This window comes from Pelophylax lessonae, assembly GCF_965119305.1.
Source record: "Pelophylax lessonae genome assembly, chromosome: 6".
Classification (NCBI taxonomy): domain Eukaryota; kingdom Metazoa; phylum Chordata; class Amphibia; order Anura; family Ranidae; genus Pelophylax; species Pelophylax lessonae.
Window position 1 is genome coordinate 36431419 of NC_138773.1, and position 21817 is coordinate 36453235.

At 46.2% G+C, this 21817-nt stretch overlaps 1 protein-coding gene across 1 annotated transcript in view; it reads right to left on the minus strand.

Moving 5' to 3' along the window:
* Positions 1 to 21817, minus strand: part of LOC309558138 (uncharacterized protein) — a gene marked incomplete at its 3' end in the record, with an annotated part of 65525 nt that overhangs the window by 32963 nt on the left and 10745 nt on the right. The window contains exon 2 of the mRNA XM_082261138.1: positions 10380 to 10734. Coding sequence (XP_082117264.1) covers positions 10380 to 10734 — 355 coding nt within the window. The remainder of the gene's footprint in view (positions 1 to 10379; positions 10735 to 21817) is intronic.

Sequence of the window (21817 nt, forward strand, 5' to 3'; positions counted from 1 at the left end):
CTCCTGCCACAGCCCTATACAAAGGCTATTAAAAATAATATTACAAAAATTATTGGTAATAGGTACAAGTGGTTTTTATTACTGATATGCTTTAATAATGCTACAATGAGTAAAAATGATGATGCTAATGATGATGATGATGCTAATGATGATGCTAATGAGGATGATGATAATAATGATGATGATGGTAATGATGATGATAATGGTGCTGATGATAATGATGTTTTGCCAATATTGGTGGTCCTTCGCAGTGCTGCAAACAGCAGGAGGAGGTCTCTGTGCCCTCTCCTTGTTCTGACCAAGTGGATTCCACCTCTGTTAAGCCTCAGCAGCTGTCTTTGTTTGCCACAGGACGGCTGGCTGGGACTTGTTATTCTGCCTTTAAGCCAGCACTGCAGATAGACCCAGCTCTCAAGCAACTCAGGAGTGGAGCTGATCGCCCCCCTGCTGAGGAGAGTAAGCAACAGTTTGAATGGGACAGTGAGCAGATAGGTATGACAGGCCAACAGGCAGGAGGCCTGGAGACTGAAGGGGTTAAACAGCTGCTCATTGTGTCCAGTCAACCTCAAAGGCATGTATTGAAGGTGTCACCTAATCTGGTCTGTAAGGGTCCCTGTGAGATCAGGAAGACCAGGCCTGGAGTAACACACAATGGTCTGTGGCCTAACCTGATTCTTACACAGCATCCTAGCACAGCACATGCCATGGGCAGAAGTAGTGCACCTGAACTAGGACAGACATGTTTCCTGTTAGCGGTAGCTGACACTCAGGGAGTGGGCTTGGGCCTTCAGCTGAAACCACCCTTCTCCCTTCAGGTATCTATGCTACTGGCAGTGCTTACAGCATGCCACGTCAGAGATATTGGAGACCCTGGGAGGGCACACCATGACGTCCACGAGGTGGGCGCCCAGGTGTCTGCTCCCCCCATACCTGCGACCTCCCCTGTCTCACAGGAGGCGCAGGCCGATGGGGAAAAGAGACAGAGAGAAGGCTTTGTGGAGCCTTTAACAGGCTGAACGTCAGCCCTGCGATTGTGGCCTACCCCGTGCCCAGGAACCATGAGGTGTCCAAGCAGCTGGCTGGTGCCTGCTGTCTAACCATCCTGAACCTGAGCAGGGGGCGTGGACCAATCCCTCTAACCTGGAAGGCTCAGGACAAGCCAGCCTTCCCCACCCCATGTGGCTTGACTGCATCTACGACAATGCTAGATGGGGTTGAGAACGCATCAGACACCTCCCTAAGGGTCATGTGTGATCTACGGGGAGGGGTTGAACCTTGTGCAGTGGCCTGCTTTAGGGGCCTGGTAGTGTTTGGCCCAGGCTGGGTGGAACACCCAGAGCTCCTGTCAGCAGTCCCAAACAACCTGACACGCCCTAGTTTGACAGTTCTGCACAGTAAGGCTGGCCATACATGATACAATTTTCTTACAATTTTCTTGAAATTTACCTTCAAGTATGTAGTACGAAGGCCTGCCTAATTACATACAAGTGAATGTGTTGTTTAGCTTTGACCTCACATTATGTGGTTTGTGGTAGATCTAACAGAAAATTGTACAACAAAAGTTGAACATGTATGGCCAGCCTTACTGTCAGATGGACATGTCAGCGGTTTGGTACTGGGAACAGCAGGGAGGAGTAGGTACCCAGAGATCTGGAACTGAGGCTACCAGGACCTGGCTTACCCCTCAAACTAAAACTTTAGTTACGTCATTCCTGGGTACAGCTGGCCACAAGCGGATGTTGGGGTGCGACTGTAGTGGCTCAGCTGAACCTGTGACTGACCAATACAATGGTACCCTCACTAAAATGGCATCCGTGGGTCAGAAGGACCATTCTGCCCTGACGGAGGTACTGGCCAGTGTACCTGGGACATGGGCCCCAGAAGTTAACTGCCCAGTCCCGGCACACCCCTATGCCACTACCTTTGGGCCAGATGCAGCCCTTGGCCAGAGGGATGCGAAAGGAGAGGAAAATCTCATCCTCTACCTATGCAGGAAGGCACCTTTTAGGAAGTTAGCATATGCCTTCCTTAAGCAGAGGTGTCTTGTGATCGTGTGGGCACCACGGAAGGTCGCCCATCACAAACCATGTTTTCTGCCCAACGGTATTGCCAGGAACAACAACCCACTACTCAGAGGGAACCTGGTTCTCCAGCAATACTATTGGACCAGACCGCACACAGGTGAACGCCTTAGTGAGGTGGACCTGTGGGGTGACGAATTGAGCCTGCAACAGTTGGTTGCGTCAGGAGGGAAATTGCAGTTTCCTCTTATGCAACCGCCTAAGGGGGGAGGTGTAATGATATCCTGCACTGGATATCCTAAAAGCTGTCCCAAGCAACCATTTTGTCACGGCAACCATTTTGTCCAGAGCTCTGCCATGACAGTTTACAAAGATCCTCACTCACACAGCCCCCCTCCCCTACCTCAATTAATTCCTGGAATGCAGAGAGCTTCAAATTCAAAGAAACGGCCCTTCAAAGAAACCTTATCTAAGCACAGACAGAAATCCTAGCAGATGTTGTAACAGGCCGGTCATAAATCTGAGCAAATCCATTAAGGCTGACCAGGCTGTGTCGTAAATGCCACAACAGCCAAGCTGTTCATTAGAACATCTAACAATCCATACCCAATTCATAAATGCAGACAGGAACATGACACATTAACAAAAATTATATATTTGGATGAGGAATGTCATACTGATTGAATAAAGACCAGGCATGACCACCCTATCACATATAGAATAGAAGCTAGCTGTCAGATGCCTTATGGGTCAGAGGTTACTATGAGATAACCTGTGTTTGGTGTCTATGGATGCAGAATTCAATGCTGCACCATAATCTCAGTTTCAAGAAAGCAACTGGTAGATACTGGAAGATAGGAATTATGTTATAAGTCTGTCTATACGGGAGGTTCCTTGGTATTGTCGTAAACCTTAGGGCCGCCCATGGCCACTGTGTTTATTGGTCAGGGACCTCTAGTAACACCCCCTGCGGTCTCAGAGAAAAGGAGAGAGGCAGATGGGGTTAGAGAGTTCTCATGGTAACATCAAGAAGTAACATCTATCAAGTTTGAGAACCGATCACACTGGCTCAGCTTCGGAACTCTGGTAACAGCAAGGACATTGAATGCAAGTATTCTTACTTCTCAATCCTATATCTTATTTTTCTAAATTGCTGAATTACGTCGCTATTTCTTTTAAACACTTTTTTCTGTAAATATTTTATTTGCACCAATTTTAACCTTTTTATTATTAAACTTTATTTTAAAAAGTGTTAATCTTGTCCCTAAGCTCTTAATGCAAACTAACAACGAACCTGTCTCTTGAAGAGTGCTACTGTATAGAATAAATCCTCTGAACATTCCTGTCTGTGGTGATAGCGCGTGTTACAGACGATTATTCTAAAATCATAATTGGTATTTCTAAAATTACGAGCGTCAGCTGGGCTCATCATAACGTAGCGGCGGTGGCAGTGAAAGGGTTAATTGCTTAATTAACCCGGTGACAATCGCTCTCAGCCTGCTGGCATCTAGATTGTGGTCCCGTAAGCTGGAAAATCTTTGTGCCGGGTGCAGCTGAGAGTGGCATTGTTACACAAGTGACAGCAGGGTGTGAGATTGGCTGGTTCTTGGTCACGAGTTAGTGAGAAGGGCAGGGATCTGATACCCGCCACCGTCACACAGGGCACTGATCATCAGTGTCCTAAAGATCAGTGCAGCCCCAACAGTGCCCATAAGTGCTGCCAATCTGTGCCCATCATTGTTGCCCATCAGTGCCCATCATTGCTGCCTATTAGTGCCACATATCAGTGCAGCCTCATCAGTGCCTCCTCATTAGTGCCCATCAGTGCAGACATCAGTGCCTATCAGTGCAGCCTCATCAATGCCTCCTTATTAGTGCCCATCAGAGCAGTCTATTAGTGCATATCAGTGTAGCCTCATCATTGCCCATCAGTGCAGCCTCATCAGTGCCTCCTCATCAATGCCCATCCGTGCAGTCTCATCAGTGCCTCCTCATTAGTGCCCATCAGTGCAGTCTATTAGTGCCCATCAGTGCAGCCTATTAGAGCCTATTAGTGCAGTCTCATGAGTGCACATCAGTGAAGGAGAAAAATTACTTATTTAGAAACATTTTTAACAGAAACTAAGAAAAACTTTTTTTTTTTTTTCAAAATGTGTTTTTTTTTCGTTTGTTTAGCAAAAAATATAAAACCCAGTTGTGATTATAGGGGCACCTGAGCAGAGTCACAGCTCCATGTGTCCATCCAGACATGAAACTGCAATTCAGCCCCGCCCCCTCTCTCTCCTGATTGGCTAACTGACTTTGATTGACAGCAGAGGGAGCCAATGGCACCACTGCTGTGTCTCAGCCAATGAGGAGGGAGAGGGACTCGTGGACATCACTGCATAGAGATGGAGCAAAAGTATTAGAGGCTGCTGGGGGGGGGGGGGGGGGGCAGAAGAGACCACCGGCTCCTGATGATGTAACAAAGGAAGATGGTGGACCCAGAGGTGCAGCAGCAGGTTACAACAGACAACACTGGATTTTCTGGGAGTACTTATTTCCTGAGGACAACCAAGTGGACAAAATAAATTTTGAATGATCTGATGGAAGTCAGCTTCCAGATGGACTTTGCGCTGTCCTCAGGATCTGATGGAAGTCAGCTTCCAGATGGATTTTGTGCTGTCCTCAGGATCTGATGGAAGTCAGCTTCCAGATGGACTTTGTGCTGTCCTCAGGATCTGATGGAAGTCAGCTTCCAGATGGATTTTGTGCTGTCCTCAGGATCTGATGGAAGTCAGCTTCCAGATGGACTTTGTGCTGTCCTCAGGATCTGATGGAAGTCAGCTTCCAGATGGACTTTGTGCTGTCCTCAGGATCTGATGGAAGTCAGCTTCCAGATGGACTTTGCGCTGTCCTCAGGATCTGATGGAAGTCAGCTTCCAGATGGACTTTGTGCTGTCCTCAGGATCTGATGGAAGTCAGCTTCCAGATGGATTTTGGGCTGTCCTCAGGATCTGATGGAAGTCAGCTTCCAGATGGATTTTGGGCTGTCCTCAGGATCTGATGGAAGTCAGCTTCCAGATGGACTTTGCGCTGTTTTCAGGATCTGATGGAAATCAGCTTCCAGATGGACTTTGTGCTGTCCTCAGGTGTAAAACGATCTGTGTGCAAATATATGTTTATTTCATTTAGGTACTTATACAGTTCCACCAATTTACATATATATTATACTTCCACATCAGTCCCTACCCTCAATGAGCTTACAATTTAAGGTCCCTACCCAGGGCCGGTGCTAGACTATTTTACACCCTAGGCAAGACCAGCTACTTGCGCCCCCCCTTCCCCCCCCCAAAAAAGGGAAGGGGTTAAATACTCCTCTATGTCATACCCAGTGACCCTGATCTGATGGTTCCTCCATGTTATGCTTTCATACCCAGTGACCCCCCATGTTCCTCCATGTCACACCCGGGGACCCTAATGTCCCTCCGTGTCACACCCAGGGACTTTGATGTTTTTCCATGTCACACCCTTGGACTCCAATATTCCTCCATGTCATGCTGTTATACCCACTGACCCTGATGTTCCTCCATGTCACACCCAGGGACCCCCGTGTTCCTCCATGTCATGCTGTCATACTCAGTGACCCCAATGTTCCTCTATGTCAAAACCTGATGTTTTTCCATGTCACAGTTGGGGACCCTGATGTTCCTCCATGTCACACCTGGGGACCCCAAGGTTCCTCCATGTCACACTTGGGGACCCCAATCCCCCATTGCACACCCAGGGACCCCAATTCCTCATGGCACACCCGGTGACCCCTATCCTCCATGTCACACCTGGTGACTCTGATTCCCCATGGCACACCTGGTGACCCCGATTCCCTTTCATACCAGGGATGCTCCATGTAACACCCAGGGACCAGCTCAGTGCAGAGAGTCACTTCCTGCCTGGGGTTAAGGCCGTCAGCTCCAGCTGAAGAGGATCATCATGCAGGCAGCACTCTGGTGGGCTCCATTCCTGCCTCTTGGGGCCCCTCCAACAGTAGTAGAAAGCCAGGGCCTGATAGTTCCACCACTGCCCAAGACACCTGGCATCTTTCTCTGTCCCTTCTTCCTCCCCTACCGCCACCTCTCCCCTCAGCTCACAATAATCATTCATGATGGAGAGAGATTGCCGACTCCTGGCTGTGCCCCTAGGTGGCAATGCGCCCTAGGTGGCTGCCTAGTTTGCCTAGTGGAAGCAACGGCCCTGTCCCTACCTCACATTCACACATACTAGGGCCAATGCCAGCATGTGTTTGGAGGGTAGGAAGAAACCCACACAGGGAGAACATGCAAACTCCAGGGGGGTAGTGCAGTAGTTAGGATTCAAACTGACAACCCTAGTGATGCAGGGCAGAAGTGCTAACAACTTAACTAACGTGCTGCGCATGTGGATCTAAATGCAGAGATTAATGCAAAGCTCACCTTTTTATTCAGCAGACCTTACTTTTTATTGCAAGGTTTATTTTAGGCACCTATTCACACCTACGTTTGTAGAGTACACACATTCCAAATAGCTATGACAGCAGAATAACAACAAGCTACAAGAAATGCAATAATTAATCTCTGAGTAGAGTTCCCCTTAATGTGTGCAGATAATTTGCACAGAGTCTTTTTAAGTAGGGGGGAAGAAAGGAGAGTGGAGGAGTCCTTGTGGCGTAGATGTTCAGTGTCTTCAGCTAGCTCAATAAGGGCCAAGAAGGATTGCTGTGCAATGGAGACCAGCAACAGAAAATAGCATGTGCAAAGTGTTTCCTTTTTAAGGCTTTAATGCAGGCATGTCCAACCTGCGGCCCGGAACCTAAGACAATGCGGCCCACTGCCCCTGCCAATTTTTTATTTTTTTTTGCTGGGGAGGAAGGAAGTCAAGTCGGGGGCACGGCCAAAGAGGCAGCCTCGGAGGGGATCATCCACTAGTTGTGTTAAATTAGTGCTGGGGGAGCGGCAGCACAGGAATTGCGCGGCGGTGTTTTATTACTTATATACCTTAACTAATAGTATATATTTTATATGCGGCCCAAGAAAATTTCTCTACACTCAATGTGGCCCAGAGAAGCCAAAAGGTTGGACACCCATGCTTTAATGTAAAGAGATGGGATAAAGGTGTCTGCATGTAGTGTCTGTAGGGAGTACACAGGGTGGGCTTCTGCCCTCTCACCAATCGTGATAATACCAAGGCTCAAGGGAATAAGATGTCCCAGAACAGGCTCTTGAAGAATCTTCAACCAGTGAAGGATGTCTGGCCATGCACCTAGCGATGCTGGGATTCTGCTATAACTGTACCTCCGATAGTTACTCGGCCGTCAGGGAGCTTGTGGATTTGCTTGCTCACTCGCCAGAGGCTCTCCCCACCGCCTAGGCCACCACGCCTGCTCACATTCCTCAGAATGGCCAGGTCCCTGCTCTCAGCTGAAGGCCGTGGTCCCAGGAGAAAGACTCCTCCCCGGCCCAGGCTATTTATGTGCCCACCCAGCATTATCCTCTCCAACCAACTGGAACTTGTAAACTGCAGCAGCCTGGCTCCAATGCAAATCCTGGCTCCTCGGACCACATATTCCACAATCCTCTGCTCTCAGCTGTGGTCTTTGCTTGTTCTGCATTCAGGAAATTATGACAGTGTCCAGGCTGAGCACTAGAGGAAAACAGGCCCACTGCAGCTGATGTTACAGAATGTCCCACAATGACACAGGCAAAGTTATCCAGGCCTGGCTCCACATATTGCCCCCCCCCCTCACCCTTATGCTTCTCCTAACCTTTGGAGATATATTCCCAAACCCTGGGCCTCCATCAATTACCTGTACCTACTCTGAATCCAACAGTTGTAATAGTGACTTATCCCTTGCTGAGAACTCTATGTCTGGCCTGGATAAGCATATACAATCACCGCAGACAGTCTATCAGATAGCTGAACTCCCCAAATACATTTTCTTATCCACAAAGATTTTTATTGAATGCAGAAAGTACAGCAGACAACAAGATGTGGCAGATGATTGAAAAGATGGTATTTGCAGGTCAAAACATGGTAATGTGTTCCTGAACGTGAGCAGATTACACGAGGCCTAGAGCCAGGTGGCCATCTTTATCGCAACAAGACAGTGTAAAGGAAAAGGAAATACATCGCAAGTGAGAGGGAACACAGAAAAGAAGACAGAAAAAGATGATGCAATAACCAAAACAACCACAAGATGGCAGTATATGAACCAACTATACTGAGGTCAAATTAACAATGTATTAAAGTGATATTAAAGTATTTTTTTTGTTTGTTTAAAAATACCAAACATGTTATACTTACCTGCTCTGTTCAGTTGGTATTGCACAGAGCAGCCCCGATCCTCCTCTTTCCGGGTCTCTCTTTGGCGCTCCTGGCCCCTCCCTCCTGTCGAGTGCCCCCACAGCAAGCTATGGGGGCACCCGAGACACAGAGCCGTGGTTCAGCCCCACCTCCTCTCTCTCTCTCTCTCCTCATTAGCTCACTGACTTTAATTGACAGCAGCAGTAGCCAATGGCGCAGGCTGCTGTGTCTCAGCCGATCAGTAGGGATACAGCCGATGAGCTGAGTCTCTCATGCAACATCGCTAGATTGAGAAGGGCCTCAGGTAAGTATTGGGGGGGGGGGGCATCTTTATCCCAACAGGTGGCCATCTTTATCCCAACAAGGCAGTGTGAAGGAAAAGGAAATACTTCACAAGTGAGAGGGAACACAGAAAAAAATAAATAAAATGATGCAATAACCAAAATAACCACAAGATGGCAGTATATTAACCAACTATATTAAGCTCAAATAAACAATGGCTTAAAGTGATATTAAAGTCTCATATTTTTTTTTTTTGGTTTGTTAAAGAATACCAAACATGTTATACTTACCTGCTCTGTTCAGTTGGTATTGCACAGAGCAGCCCCGATTCTCCTCTTTCCAGGGATGCGTGTTGAGTTATTTTGAGAGACAGTAAATTTACACTGTTATACAAGCTGTACACTCACTACTTTACATTGTAGCAAAGTGTCATTTCTTCAGTGTTGTCACATGAAAAGATATAATAAAATATTTATAAAAATGTGAGGGGTGTACTCACTTTTGTATGATACTGTGTGTGATATATATATATATATATATATATATATATATATATATATATATATATATATACACACACACACACACACACACACACACACACACACACACATACACCCACACCATTACCAAAGTATTGGGACACCTGCGTTTACACGCACATGAACTTTAATGGCATCCCAGTCTTAGCCCATAGGGTTCAATATTGAGTTGGCTCACCCTTTGCAGCTATAACAGCTTCAACTCTTCTGGGAAGACTGTCCACAAGGTTTAGGATTGTGTCTATGGGAGTGTTTGACCATTCTTCCAGAAGCACAATTGTAAGGTCAGGCACTGATGTGGATGAGAAGGCGTGGCTCACAGTCTCTGCTCCAATTCATCCCAAGGTGTTCTACTGGGTTGAGGTCGGGCCAGCCAAGTTCCTCCACCCCAAACGTGCTCATCCATGTCTTTATGGTCCCTGCTTTGTGCACAGTCATGTTGGAAAAGGAAGGGGGCCACCCCCAAACTGTTCCCACAATGTTGGGAGCATGAAATTCTCCAAAAGGTCTTGGTATGACACCTTAAGATTTCCCTTCACTGGAACTAAGGGGCCAAGCCCAACCCCTGAAAAACAACCTGATAGTTCGCCTTTGGGATGAATTAGAGCGGAGAATGGGAGCCAGGCCTTCTTATCCAACAAATGACCTCACAAATGTGCTTCTGAAAGAATGGTCAAATATTCCCATAGACACACTGCAATGTTCTGAAACACACAGATCAAAGGTCATTTCTCAGCTAAGACAGACGGGACGGGGATCTGACATCACATACTGCACAGCACATAGACTGAGTGTAATCTGAGACCTGTGTGGAGAGAAAGGAAACACCCACCATAGAGTCTCATAGGAAACATGCAGAGCTGAGACTGTCAATTACCTTCTCTGTGCTGGAGTTGGGGTGGGCCATCTACAGTGAGAGTCTGTGGTGCCAAGATAACCTATCATCAGTGACTAACGGAGAGAGACAGAAACCACACTGGGTGCTTTGGATTGAGGCAAGTATGCACTATAGAGGGATGTGCTCTGTTTATTTTCCATTTCAGAGGTTTACAACCACTTTAAAATGTAGTTCTCCCTTTCAATGACCCAACGGTTACAGCTTCCAAAGATGATTTCAAACTTTGTATTGATGACACAACTGTAGGAAAACAAAATGATGTTTCAAATTATGGTTTTACAGAAAACGCCGGAGATACAAACTTTACCCAGGCTCCCTTACTCAGATATAAAGCAGCATGGAGGGGTTCGGTGAAGGTGGCGGTGAAGGTGTGGAGATGTCTGATGGAGTCACTCAGCTGGTAGAAGGACAGACGGCCACCTTCGTAATCCAAATATATTCCCAATCTCTGCACAGGAGACTGCAGGTTTACCTTCTGCATTCTGGCGTAATGTTTACATGAATATTTCTCCTTCGTTATACCAAAACTCCAGGACTTGTTATTACACCCAATACCGGACACACCTCCAGCTCTCCTTATACTGGGATAGCAAACAGCCACATCCCAATCCCCACAGTCACCAACCTCTACTTCCCAGTAATGTCTCCCATGGGAAAAACTCTCCATACTCATCACCTGATTGTATAATGTAAATCTCTCTGGAAATTGTCGTCTAATTTTATGTATTTCAGAATGGGATGCTATTCTCAGGTCATGGGATAAAGCCACAAACTTACTGGCGGTTTTTTCATCCAGTAGCAGATTGGTTGCATTCTGTACACTGAAGATGGTTTTTAATTGCAGATTAGTGATAATATCAGTTATAGAGTTGTGCAACACAAGAGAGATCATAAAATCATCCAGATCACAAACAGAAGATTCCTTCAAGTTATGGTCACTGGTGTTGGATTCTTGATCTTGTAGGACAGTTATTGGGTCGGTCATGTTACACAACTTCTCAATGTGACCAATTTTCCTGGACAGCTCATCCTTCTGTATCTCCAACTGTTTGATGAGATCAGTGACTGACAATGAGACCTCCTCTACCTGCCTGGAGATCTCACTCAGGACTCTCTGTTCCTGGACCTCCAGCTGTCTCCTGATATCCTCAAACAGGGCAGTGACTCTTTTCTTCTCATCATCTGCTTTTTCTTTGGCTTTTCTCTTCTGGTCCTGAAGATTTTCAATTTTCTTCCCAGTTGCTTCTCTCTTCATAGTCATCTTTTCTATAACTCGTCTCAGTTTCTCGGTCTTCTTCTTCCAAGCCTCTTCTAGAAATTGCACTTTGTGTCCTTTATGGTTCCCCACCAGACAGCAGGACACACATAGACAGACGGCATCCTGGAAGCAGTAATACTTCAGAAGCTCTTTGTGAATGAAGCATTGTCTTTTATTAAAGGACGAGGTGGGTTCCACCAACACATGGCCCACTGTCTTGTTATGGACTGTCAGGTGTTTATCACACATAGAAGTCTCACACTGCAGACAACTCCTAACAGCTTCTGCCAGAGAATCCACACAATATGCACAGAAGATCTCACCGTTCTCCTTTTGTTGTGTAGATCTGAAGTTGTCATCAATGTTACACAGCTTCCTTTTCTTCTTCAAAGTAGGTCGCCCTTCATACTTCTCTCTGCACTCCGGACAAGAATAAACTCCGGACCCCTCCTGTGTATCCAGAGCAGTCACAATACATTCCCAGCAGAAGTTGTGTCTGCATGTCAGTGGCTCCAACTCTGTATAAAGGTTCAGGCAGATGGAGGAGCTCAGCCCATCTTCTAGAGCAGCAGACGCCATTCTGAAAAAAAAAAAAAAAAAAAATCAAAAACAAAACTAAAAAACCTGTTTTCATAAATAGTGCATAGAGTGGATGCTTCACATATTAACAATTTACCACCGGAGGATTTTGCTGTCTTACGTCCAGGCCACTTTTTGCTATTCGGCACTGTGTGACTTTAACGGACAATTGCGCGGTCATGCAACGCCGTACCCAAACAAAGTTTACGTCCTTTTTTTCCCCACAAACAGAGCTTTCTTTTGGTGGTATTTGATCACCTGTGCAATTTTTATTTTTTGCGCTATAAACAAAAAAAAGAGCGAAAATTTTGAAAAAACAACAATATTTTTCACATTTTTTTTTTATATGAAATCCCCCCCCCCCCCCCCCCAAAAAAAAAAAAGTAAAAATCTAAATTTTTTTATCATTTTTGGCCAATTTTTTTTCTGCTACATATTTTTGGTAAAAAAAAAAAAAAAAACGCAATACGCGTATTTTGATTGGCTTGCGCAAACGTTATTGCGTTTACTAACTAAGGGAAAGATTTCTGTCATTTTTGGTGTTTTTTTCTTTAATGAGTAATGGCGGCGATCTGCGATTGTTTTTTTTTGTGTGGGACTGCGACATTGCAGCAGACAGATCGGACCCTTGACTGACACTTTTGGGGGTACCAGTGACATTACTACAGTAATCAGTGCTACTGTAAAAATGACACTGGCAGGGAAGGGGTTAATTTTATTGGAGAGGGAGGGGTTAATGTATGCCTGGTGCTTACTGACATATGTGGGGGAGGTGACTGAGTGACACAGGGACAGATCGCATGTTCAGCTATGCTGAACCCAGCAATCTGACCCTGCCTGTCACTTAGGAGATCCTCCCGCTTTGTTTACACTCGATCAGGGATCACCGCCGCTCCTCCCCTGGCCCAACTCCCACTGTAACTGAATACAGCGGGAGCGAGCCTCCGGCGGCGCGCACGCGCCGCCGAGAGAGGAGGGGGAATGTCTGGTGACGTAAGTCTACGTCGCCAGACGATAACGAACCTCTTTGCCGCAGTACAGTCAACGTGACTGGTCGGCAAGTGGTTAATCCCTACAGAGGACAAAATGGACCCAAAGCAAATGTTTTTTTACTTATGGTCTGTTACTCAGCCTTTTAAAAAGGAGAACGCCAAAAAAAAAAAAAGAATACATTTACAAAGAAAGGCCACTTCTCTTTGTCTTATGTTTAAAATTTGAATTATTTGTAGGATAAATATTGTACCATGCATTTATTTGTGGTTCTGATAAGACATGAGCTGGGGATTGGTAGTGGGTATAAGGGCTCTTTTAGACAAGCGGTAAAGCTTCCTCACATCTGAAAAGTGAAGTGTGATGGATCAATTTAAGTGGAGAATATAGCAGCATCTGCAAGTGTTCAGAAGGTGCTACTGATGCAGTAGGGTACCTGCAAGCCAAGTGTTTTGCACATGGTTTCTCTACAGCTCCATTGATCTCAATCAGTGAGTTTGACAGCTGTTCCCATCTTGTCAAAAATGTCCCCCCCACAGCAGGTGTACAGCTCCTTCAGGCAATAATCTGAGGACTCTGGTGGGCTTCCAGCAGGGCTGAAACTGGGGAGGGTGCAGGGAGTATGAGCCCCAGGTGCAACATTGAGGACAGCAGTACATTGCACCACCAATGAGGACAGGAGTAATGAGAGCAACATAATTTCTGCTGTCAGCCCAGCAGTGGGAGCGGGAGGAGAGAGCTGGGAGAAGGTGCGGGCTGTGTTCCCTCTCCCCCTTCCTGTCAGAGCAGAGCCCTGGATTGCACAGAACCGATCTTACTGAAGAACAGGTATTCTCTCTCCCTGGCTGTTTATTATGCCCCCCCCCCTGTTTTTTGCTGTGCTGCTGACCCTTGGACATCCCCATGGCTTGAGGGAGGACAGCAGTGGGGATGCGCGCCCCCCTGCCTCTATCTTCCAGTACACAGCACCCATAGGTGTGCGCAGCCTAAAGCATTAGGGTGTGCACACAAAAGCTCAAACACACACTACCGATCGCTCATGATGTTCATTCAGAAAGGGAGGGGGCCAGCAAATTATATATATACCGGCCCCTTTCCCCACTCATCTTAAAACATCCCCAGAGCAACAGCCGACTGGAGAGGAGAGGAGGGAAGCCTGAAGAACTGTGGGGGTAAGGAGAGCAAGGGCAGTAGGGGGGAATCTGTGCTGCACAGGGTGATTAGGGTGTGCCTGGGCACACCTGGCACACCCTGTGCGCACACCTATGACAGCACCATTAATCTATCTGGAAGAGAGCTGCAACTCAGATGCCTGTGTCCGGCTATGCTGTGCTCAGTAGGACACATGCGTGTCACCCCACCTGTGTCGGCTCTGCAGGCTGGCAGGCAGTGCCAAAGGTTTGTCCATGGGGACCATCAGTCATTGGTTGCTAGGACCACTGGCATCCTAACAACCAATGGCATTGCTTATTTGGTCCACCCCCCAGCTCTGGCTGTGCTGCTATAACCAAGCTGGTGAAGGTAGGGGGACACATTGATGTAAAGGGGGTGGGGGCACACTGATGTAATGAACCAAATGAAAAAACAGGTCTCTGCGCTCAATTGTTCATACACATGAAAGGTTATGAGAAGATTAAAAAAAAACAAAGTACTTGGGTCTGTAGGGAGAGATCTACCCACAGTGCTGCTTAGGGTCTGGATTCAGGCGAGCAAAACCAAAAAGGGATGCAAAGCACAGCAGCCTGGTAGTGAGACAATGGCAGGATGGGTCACTGGATGTGATCAGGGATGGATGGGTTCAAGTTCCATTCATGGTGCAGCAGGGCTCGGCAGACCAAGGAAGATCATCAGGACATGTGGAAAGCCATCAATGGAAGCATAAGTAATTTATTTATTAAAAATAATAAAACCCCTCCATCCAGGGAAGCAGGTGGCATGGTGTCAGGTGTGAAAGCTTCTGTGGCTAGGGTGACCGTCTGGCTGGTAGTACCAGCTGTCGACCACGGATTGCCGAAGCCACGAGGGAGTGGGAGGTGGTAGCGGTGTCTCCTTCAGGCAGAGTGGCAAGCCACTGGGGTGTAAGGGGGCGTATACAACGTGTTTCAGATGCCCTGCCCCCTTTGTCGAGTATACCTGATGTAAGGTAGGGTATATTGATGTAAAGGGGCTCACACCTTTTGGGGGCACATTGATTTAAGGGGGGGCTCCTGAAATGTTAGGGGGCACTGATGTAAGGGGGAAGCTCTGATGCAAGGAAGGCACTACTAAAAAGTGGGGGCACTAATGTAAGGATGGATACTGATGTAAGATGGGGGAATATCAGAGCGGACACTGATGCAAGGAAGGCACTAGTGTAAAAGGGAATTCATGTAAGAGAGGATATTAATATAAAAGGGGGCTCTGAAGTAAGGAGGGATGCTGATATAAGGGGGCACACTGATTGGGGGTACACTGATTTAAGCGGTGACTCCTCTAATGTTAGGGGGCACCTCTGATGCAAGGAAGGCATTACTAAATAATGGGGGCACTAATGTAAGGAGGGATACTGATGTAAGATGGGGGAATTAATATCGGAGGGGACACTGATGCAAGGAAGGCGCTATTGTTAAAGGAAATTTATGGAAGAGGGGACATTGATATAAAGGGGCAAACTGATGTAAAAAGGGGGCATTAATGTGGGGGGGGGGGGGGACACAGATGTAAGGGAAGACTGATGCAAGGTAGGCACTATTGTAAAGGGGGACACTGATGTAAGTGGAAATTGATGTAAGAGCGGTAATTGATATAAAAGGAGGCAACTGATATAAATCTGAAGGGGGGGGGGGTAACGGTAAGGAGGGTCTCTGATGGAAGGAAGGCACTATTGTGAGGGGTAAACAGACTTAAGGAGGGGCTCTGAAGGGGGAGGGGGCACGGTAAGGACAGAGGGTCTCTGATGCAAGGAGGGCACTATTGTGAGGGGTAAACAGATTTAATAATGGGCTCTGAAGTAAGGAGGGACAATGATGCAAGATGGGGTACTGATGTAAGGAAGGACAGTAATGGAAGGCCAGACTCTGATGTAAAAGGGGATTCGGATGATAGGGAGGGGATTCTAAAGTAATGGGGGAAAACCAATGTAAGAGGAGGGGGACGCTAATGCAATAAAATAATATTGTAAAAAAAAAAAAAAAATATATATATATATATATATATATATATATATATACATACACATACACACACACACACAGAAAAAAAATTAAACTGAGTCTTTATCCTGGGGAAAAGAATGTCTAGCTTCACCACTGGCAGCCAGGGGGCAGTAAAAACTGCAATTCAGCCACCTGCTCTTACCACCCCCCTAGTCAACAGTATGAAAAAGCCCAAATTCTCCCTGGGGTGAGCAACCTTTGTTTCACAGATACCAGTCCAGTTAGGTTTTGACATACAGTGGGGACTTGAACAAAACAAATCCTAGATGTGTCTCAGCTCTTACTACACACCAGCAATCCTAACTATCAGGATGCCCTATCCTACTCCTTCTCCTTCTCACCCTCCACATACACAGCTCTGCAGTTTTCACCAACCTTTATCTCCAGCACACCAGACCTGTCTGCTCCCCAGGATGCAGAGCTCAGACTGGGTGCAGGTGAGTCTAAATTGGCTAAAAGGGAGAGAAGGGAAACCCGGAGTGGATGAGGAGGAAAACCTGGAGTGGACGGAGGATCAGAGGTCTGGAAAGGTGGAAGAAAGGAGTCAGGAGATGTGTAAATCCTGAATAGGACTTTTCCAGGATCCCTGCCAGACCCTCTGCTACAAGACCAAATAATGGAGGAGATCCGTTCTCTGTGTGTTCTGAACACAAACCAGATAGAATGGTATTCATCCTAACAGTGGAACCCTCTACATCCAAGGCATCTGGCTGAGATCACAAAGCTTTACCATAAGGATCTTTATTTTGAAGTTGAAGTTTAGATATGGATGTTTGCACGTTTGGACAAATGTAAGTATGCATGTGCCATAGCTGGCCAATTTCCACCACTACAGTGATCTCCATTGATGGTTTGTTCGGAGGTGTTCCATTTGCACCTGCACTAGCTCATTTGCACAAATTGGATTTATATGTTCACAAGTTTATATATTTTTTTACAATTTTAGTTTATTTATTTAATTATTTGATCATTTATTTATCACGTATTTATTGCGTCACATTTATATCTGATCACAGATTGATTCATTATTAATTGCGCAGCATTTTTTGGATATATTGTTTTGGCACTTGTGAGATAAGTGGTGTGTTTGCAGCAATTAATTACATGTTGGTTGCTCGTGGGTTTTTATTGATTACATTTTGATCTCCATTAGATTGTGGGTCCTGTGCTGAGCAGCTGCCCTACTGCCTATATAGAACACAGGAGGTCACTTGCTCGGCACGGATGTCATTCAGAGAACACTTTGAATTTCCTCAATGATTGCAAAGTGTTTTCTGATTGGACAAAATGGACAAGCAAGGCAGTGATATTATGATCCCCACCACATCCAATCAGAGAATGCCTTATATTCATTAATATAATGGAAATGTTCTCTGAATGGCGCCCGTGCTAAGTGAACAACCTCCTGTGTTCAGTAGGCAGCAGGGCACAGGAGGACATGGAAGCTAGCAGCAAGCACTGTAGTAGCGGTGACTACTACAATATTTTTCAGCTTCCCTAGGGTTGGCCCATATATAGTCCAAGCTGGACCAATGTACTTGTGCCCAAAAAAAAAAACATAACATCGCTGAAATTCAGCTTTAATCATGTGACTTTAATTTTTAAATCTTATTGGACTCAAATAACCTTTGTGAAAATACGGATCCCAATCCTGGTGTGTCAGACTGAATACTGATTGCACAATGGATACATCAGGACTTATTCTGCTGACATAAATATTTGGAATGCTTGTACTCTACAGCTGTAGGTGTGAATGGTCCTTAACCACTTAAGCCCCGGAAGATTTTACCCCCTTCCTGACCAGGGCCTATTTTGCGTATCGGCACTGCGTGACTTTAACGGACAATTGCACGGTCGTGCGACGCTGTACTTAAACAAATTTTTTTTCCCAAACACAGAGCTTTCTTTTGGTGGTATTTGATCACCTGTGCGATTTTTTGATCATGCGCTATAAACAAAAAAAGAGCGTCAATTTTGCAAAAATAGCAATATTTTTCACATTTTTGAAATTCCCCAAAAAAAAAAGTAAAAATCAAATTTTTTTAACATTTTAGGCCAATTTGTTTTATGCTACATATGTTTGGTAAAAAAAAAAAAAAAAAAAAACAAAACGCAAAAAGCGTATTTTGATTGGTTTGCGTATTGTTTTTTAACGAGTAATGGCGGCGATCTGTGATTTTTTTTTTGCGGGACTGCGACATTGCGGCGGACAGATCGGCCCCTTGACTGACATTTTTTGACACTTTTGGGGTTACCAGTGACATTACTGCAGTAATCAGTGCTATACATATGCACTGTTACTGTAAAAATGACACTGGCAGTGAAGGAGTTAACTTTATTGGAGAGGGAGGGGTTAAGTGTGTCCCTAAGGGCGTGTTTCTAACTGTGATTGGCTGTGGCCTAGTGTAAGAACAGAGACCTACGATCCTACATAGTAGAACCGTGTGATCTCCATTCTTACACAGGGGAGAATGACAGGCGGCTTTGTTTACATCAGCCTCCTGCCTTTCTTCCTGTGTAACGGAAGATTGCGAGTGCCCGGCAGACATCGCGCTCACTCCCTAGAGCCTCACAGGCTAGTGACGTAGCCCTACGTCACTTTGCCTGTGAGGGGCTGACCGCCGCAGTAAATAGTCGTGCGGCGGTCGGCAAGCGGTTAAATCAAACCTTGCTATAAAAAGTAAGGTCCACGAAATAAAAAAGAAAAACAAATCCTGTGTGTGAAAACATTTTAAAGTATGTAGCACCGTCCTAGATAGGTGCTAGGAAAAAGTATATATATGGCCCTGTCTGCTTATCAGGGGGGCCTGATCAGTTAGGCTGTCATGTGTTCCCAGGTGTGGTCTGTTGAGTCTGGGGAGTCTCTCCACTGTGTCCAATAAGGGCTCTTGTTGGACAGCGGATGAAACCTGGCCAATAGCACACTAGGGCTTATAGCTGTCTCAGTGGGCGGAGTTTGCCGTAATGCACCCTGGGATTGGGTATAAACCTGAGGGGAGCATGTGACAGAGTGTCTTTGGCGGGAAGCAGAGTCCCAGGAGGAGGCTGACGGCTGTCTCTCCTCCTGTCAGAGCAAGTGAAGGTGTCCTGGGCAGTCGGCCTGAAGGACTGGAGGTTGAGCTGAGCTGCAGAGAAGGATCCAGAGCGCTGCTGACTGAGTGGAGCTGCTGGGCAGAGATTTCCAGGAAAAACAGTGCTGTGAGTACTCAAGATCGCCCAGGGGTCTGCCTAGGATAGGGGGCCACTCCAGAAGGTCAAAGGGATCCAGGAGTCAGCAAAAGGATAGTTGTGGCATAGAAAGGGGGTGCTAAGTGTTAAGCCCTGAAGATAAGGGAGTCTCCGGGTAAGGAACACCGCTTCCGCGTTCCACCGGGGGCCGCAAGTGGCGTGGTAGCGCGATCACGATCCTACAAACTGACGCGTTTTGTCAGCTTGTATCTGACGTCATCAGGGCCATGACCCTGATGACGTCAGATACGAGCTGACAAAACGCCTTGGGACGTAGGATCGTGATTGCGCTACCACATCACTTCCGGCAAGTGGAACGCGGAAGCGGCATTCCTTACCAGGAGACCGCGGTTGTGCTTTTGTTATGCCCTTTTAATACCTGTACCATGTAAGTGCATCTTCCATTATTAAATTACCAATATTTTACTTACTTCACTATCCGAGTCCTTCCGGTTTCCTTTCTGGGTATGCTTTATGGGAGTCCATCCCCAGTTTTAGCGAAATCAAAGGAGGACCTGCTTGGAGCATATTGGAAGTATATTGGAAGTATTGCCTGCCTTGGTATCGGGTGTCTTTATCTCTGGTGTCCTGAGTCTGCTCTCATTGACCCCCTGTAATATAAGGGGTCCATTTTATCCCGTAAGCCTTGATTGCACACCGGGTGGTCCTGTGTATTTGGTGGAGGTATATACAACCTATCAAGTGCTGCTACTATTGTCACCATCAAAATTCCTATTTAAATTAGACATTCATTGCTATCACTAGGGACTGTTTATTTAATTTATTCATTTGCATTATATGTTTAGTCCACTTTAATGGACCCATGATTGCACATGATTATTTATTATTTTGCCCTTTTAATGTTGCACTATTATATGCACTTTATTTTTGTCTCTATATAAGGTTCTATTTTGCACAAGTGTTTTTAGTTGAGCACAATTTTTTATTTAGCAATATTTAGTTCTTTTTTTGCACTTCGAAGGTTGCCCGTGGCAACACAAATGTTCCAGTCAGTACTGCAAAATGGCAGGAACCTTCCACTTCAGTTATGAGATGTACTCTGCTATCAAGTATTGGAGAGCAGGGAAGAGGTCTGTGCCAGTGAATAAAAGCTGCATCTGCTTAACAGGAAAAGGTCCTGGAGTGGACGAAGAAAATGGTGGCCAGGGACACATGGAGGAGGGTGACAGGGGCCAAGTTTGTGTTCAGGCTATATGGACTGATGTTGACCGTGCATACGACAGCGGGACATTTGTTCTATACAGCAGTTGCAGTGATACTGTGAAGATTGCAGTGGGACTATCTTCGGAGACAGTATGGTGGGCCTTACTTGTACATGTGTCGGGGAGAGGACTGTTGACCGTGCATGTGACAGCAGGACAATTCTTTGGCCTGGCAAAGAGGGACAGCTGGCTCCAGGAGAGGGAGGTGCAGCTGGGGCCCTGTTACAAGTAAAAAGAGTGGATGCATGTCTGGCGAGGGACATTATCCAAGAGAAATGGCTGCACACCAGGCAATAGCTCACGATGAAAGGCTTTATTGAACATGGATGCAAGGTACAGCAAAATGGATGGAAGATATATTTCACACGACTCACAGCATGCTTGTTCACTACTAGGTAATACTTGTTCACTACTTGATAATACTTACCTGAACTGCATCTCTGTCCAGCGATGTCCACAAGTCCCTCCACTGGCTCCCGCTGCTTCCGGACCGCCCACTGCATATTTACTGCGGCAGGCTGGCCCTCCTGCACAAAACGACGTAGGGCTACGTTGGTCGCGCACCTGCAGCTAGGGGGTGAGCGCCCGCCCCCCACTCACCAGCGGGGACTCTGATGCACGGGGCAGATGGCTCCAATTGCCGCCTGACACCCGCGATTGTTCCCCGCTGAGAGAGAACGGTCAGTTATTGTAAACACAGCTGAGAGTTCTTCTCTCTGGAATGATCACAGAGCTCCTGTGATCCTTCTATGTAGGATCACAGGTCTCTATGATCATTTCACAAGCCCCGCCCCCATACATATAGAAACACTCCCCCTAGGCTCACATTTAACCCCTTGATCACCCAGAATGTTAACCCCTTAGCACAAAAAAACAAAAATCGCACAGATGATCAAATACCACCAAAAGAAAGTTGTATTTGTGAGGGGAAAAAAAGGACATCAATTGTATTTGGGTACAGCGTCGCACGACCGCGCAATTCTCTGTTAAAGTAACAGCGCCGAATCGCAAAATATGGCCTGGTCATTAACCACTTAAGCCCCGGAAGATTTTACCCCCTTCCTGACCAGGGCCTATTTTGCAATTCGGCACTGCGTGACTTTAACGGACAATTGCGCGGTCGTGCGACGCTGTACCTAAACGAATTTGACGTCCTTTTTTTCCCACAAACAGAGCTTTCTTTTGGTGGTATTTGATCACCTGTGCGATTTTTTGATCATGCGCTATAAACAAAAAAAGAGCGACAATTTTGCAAAAATAGCAATATTTTTCACATTTTTTTTATAT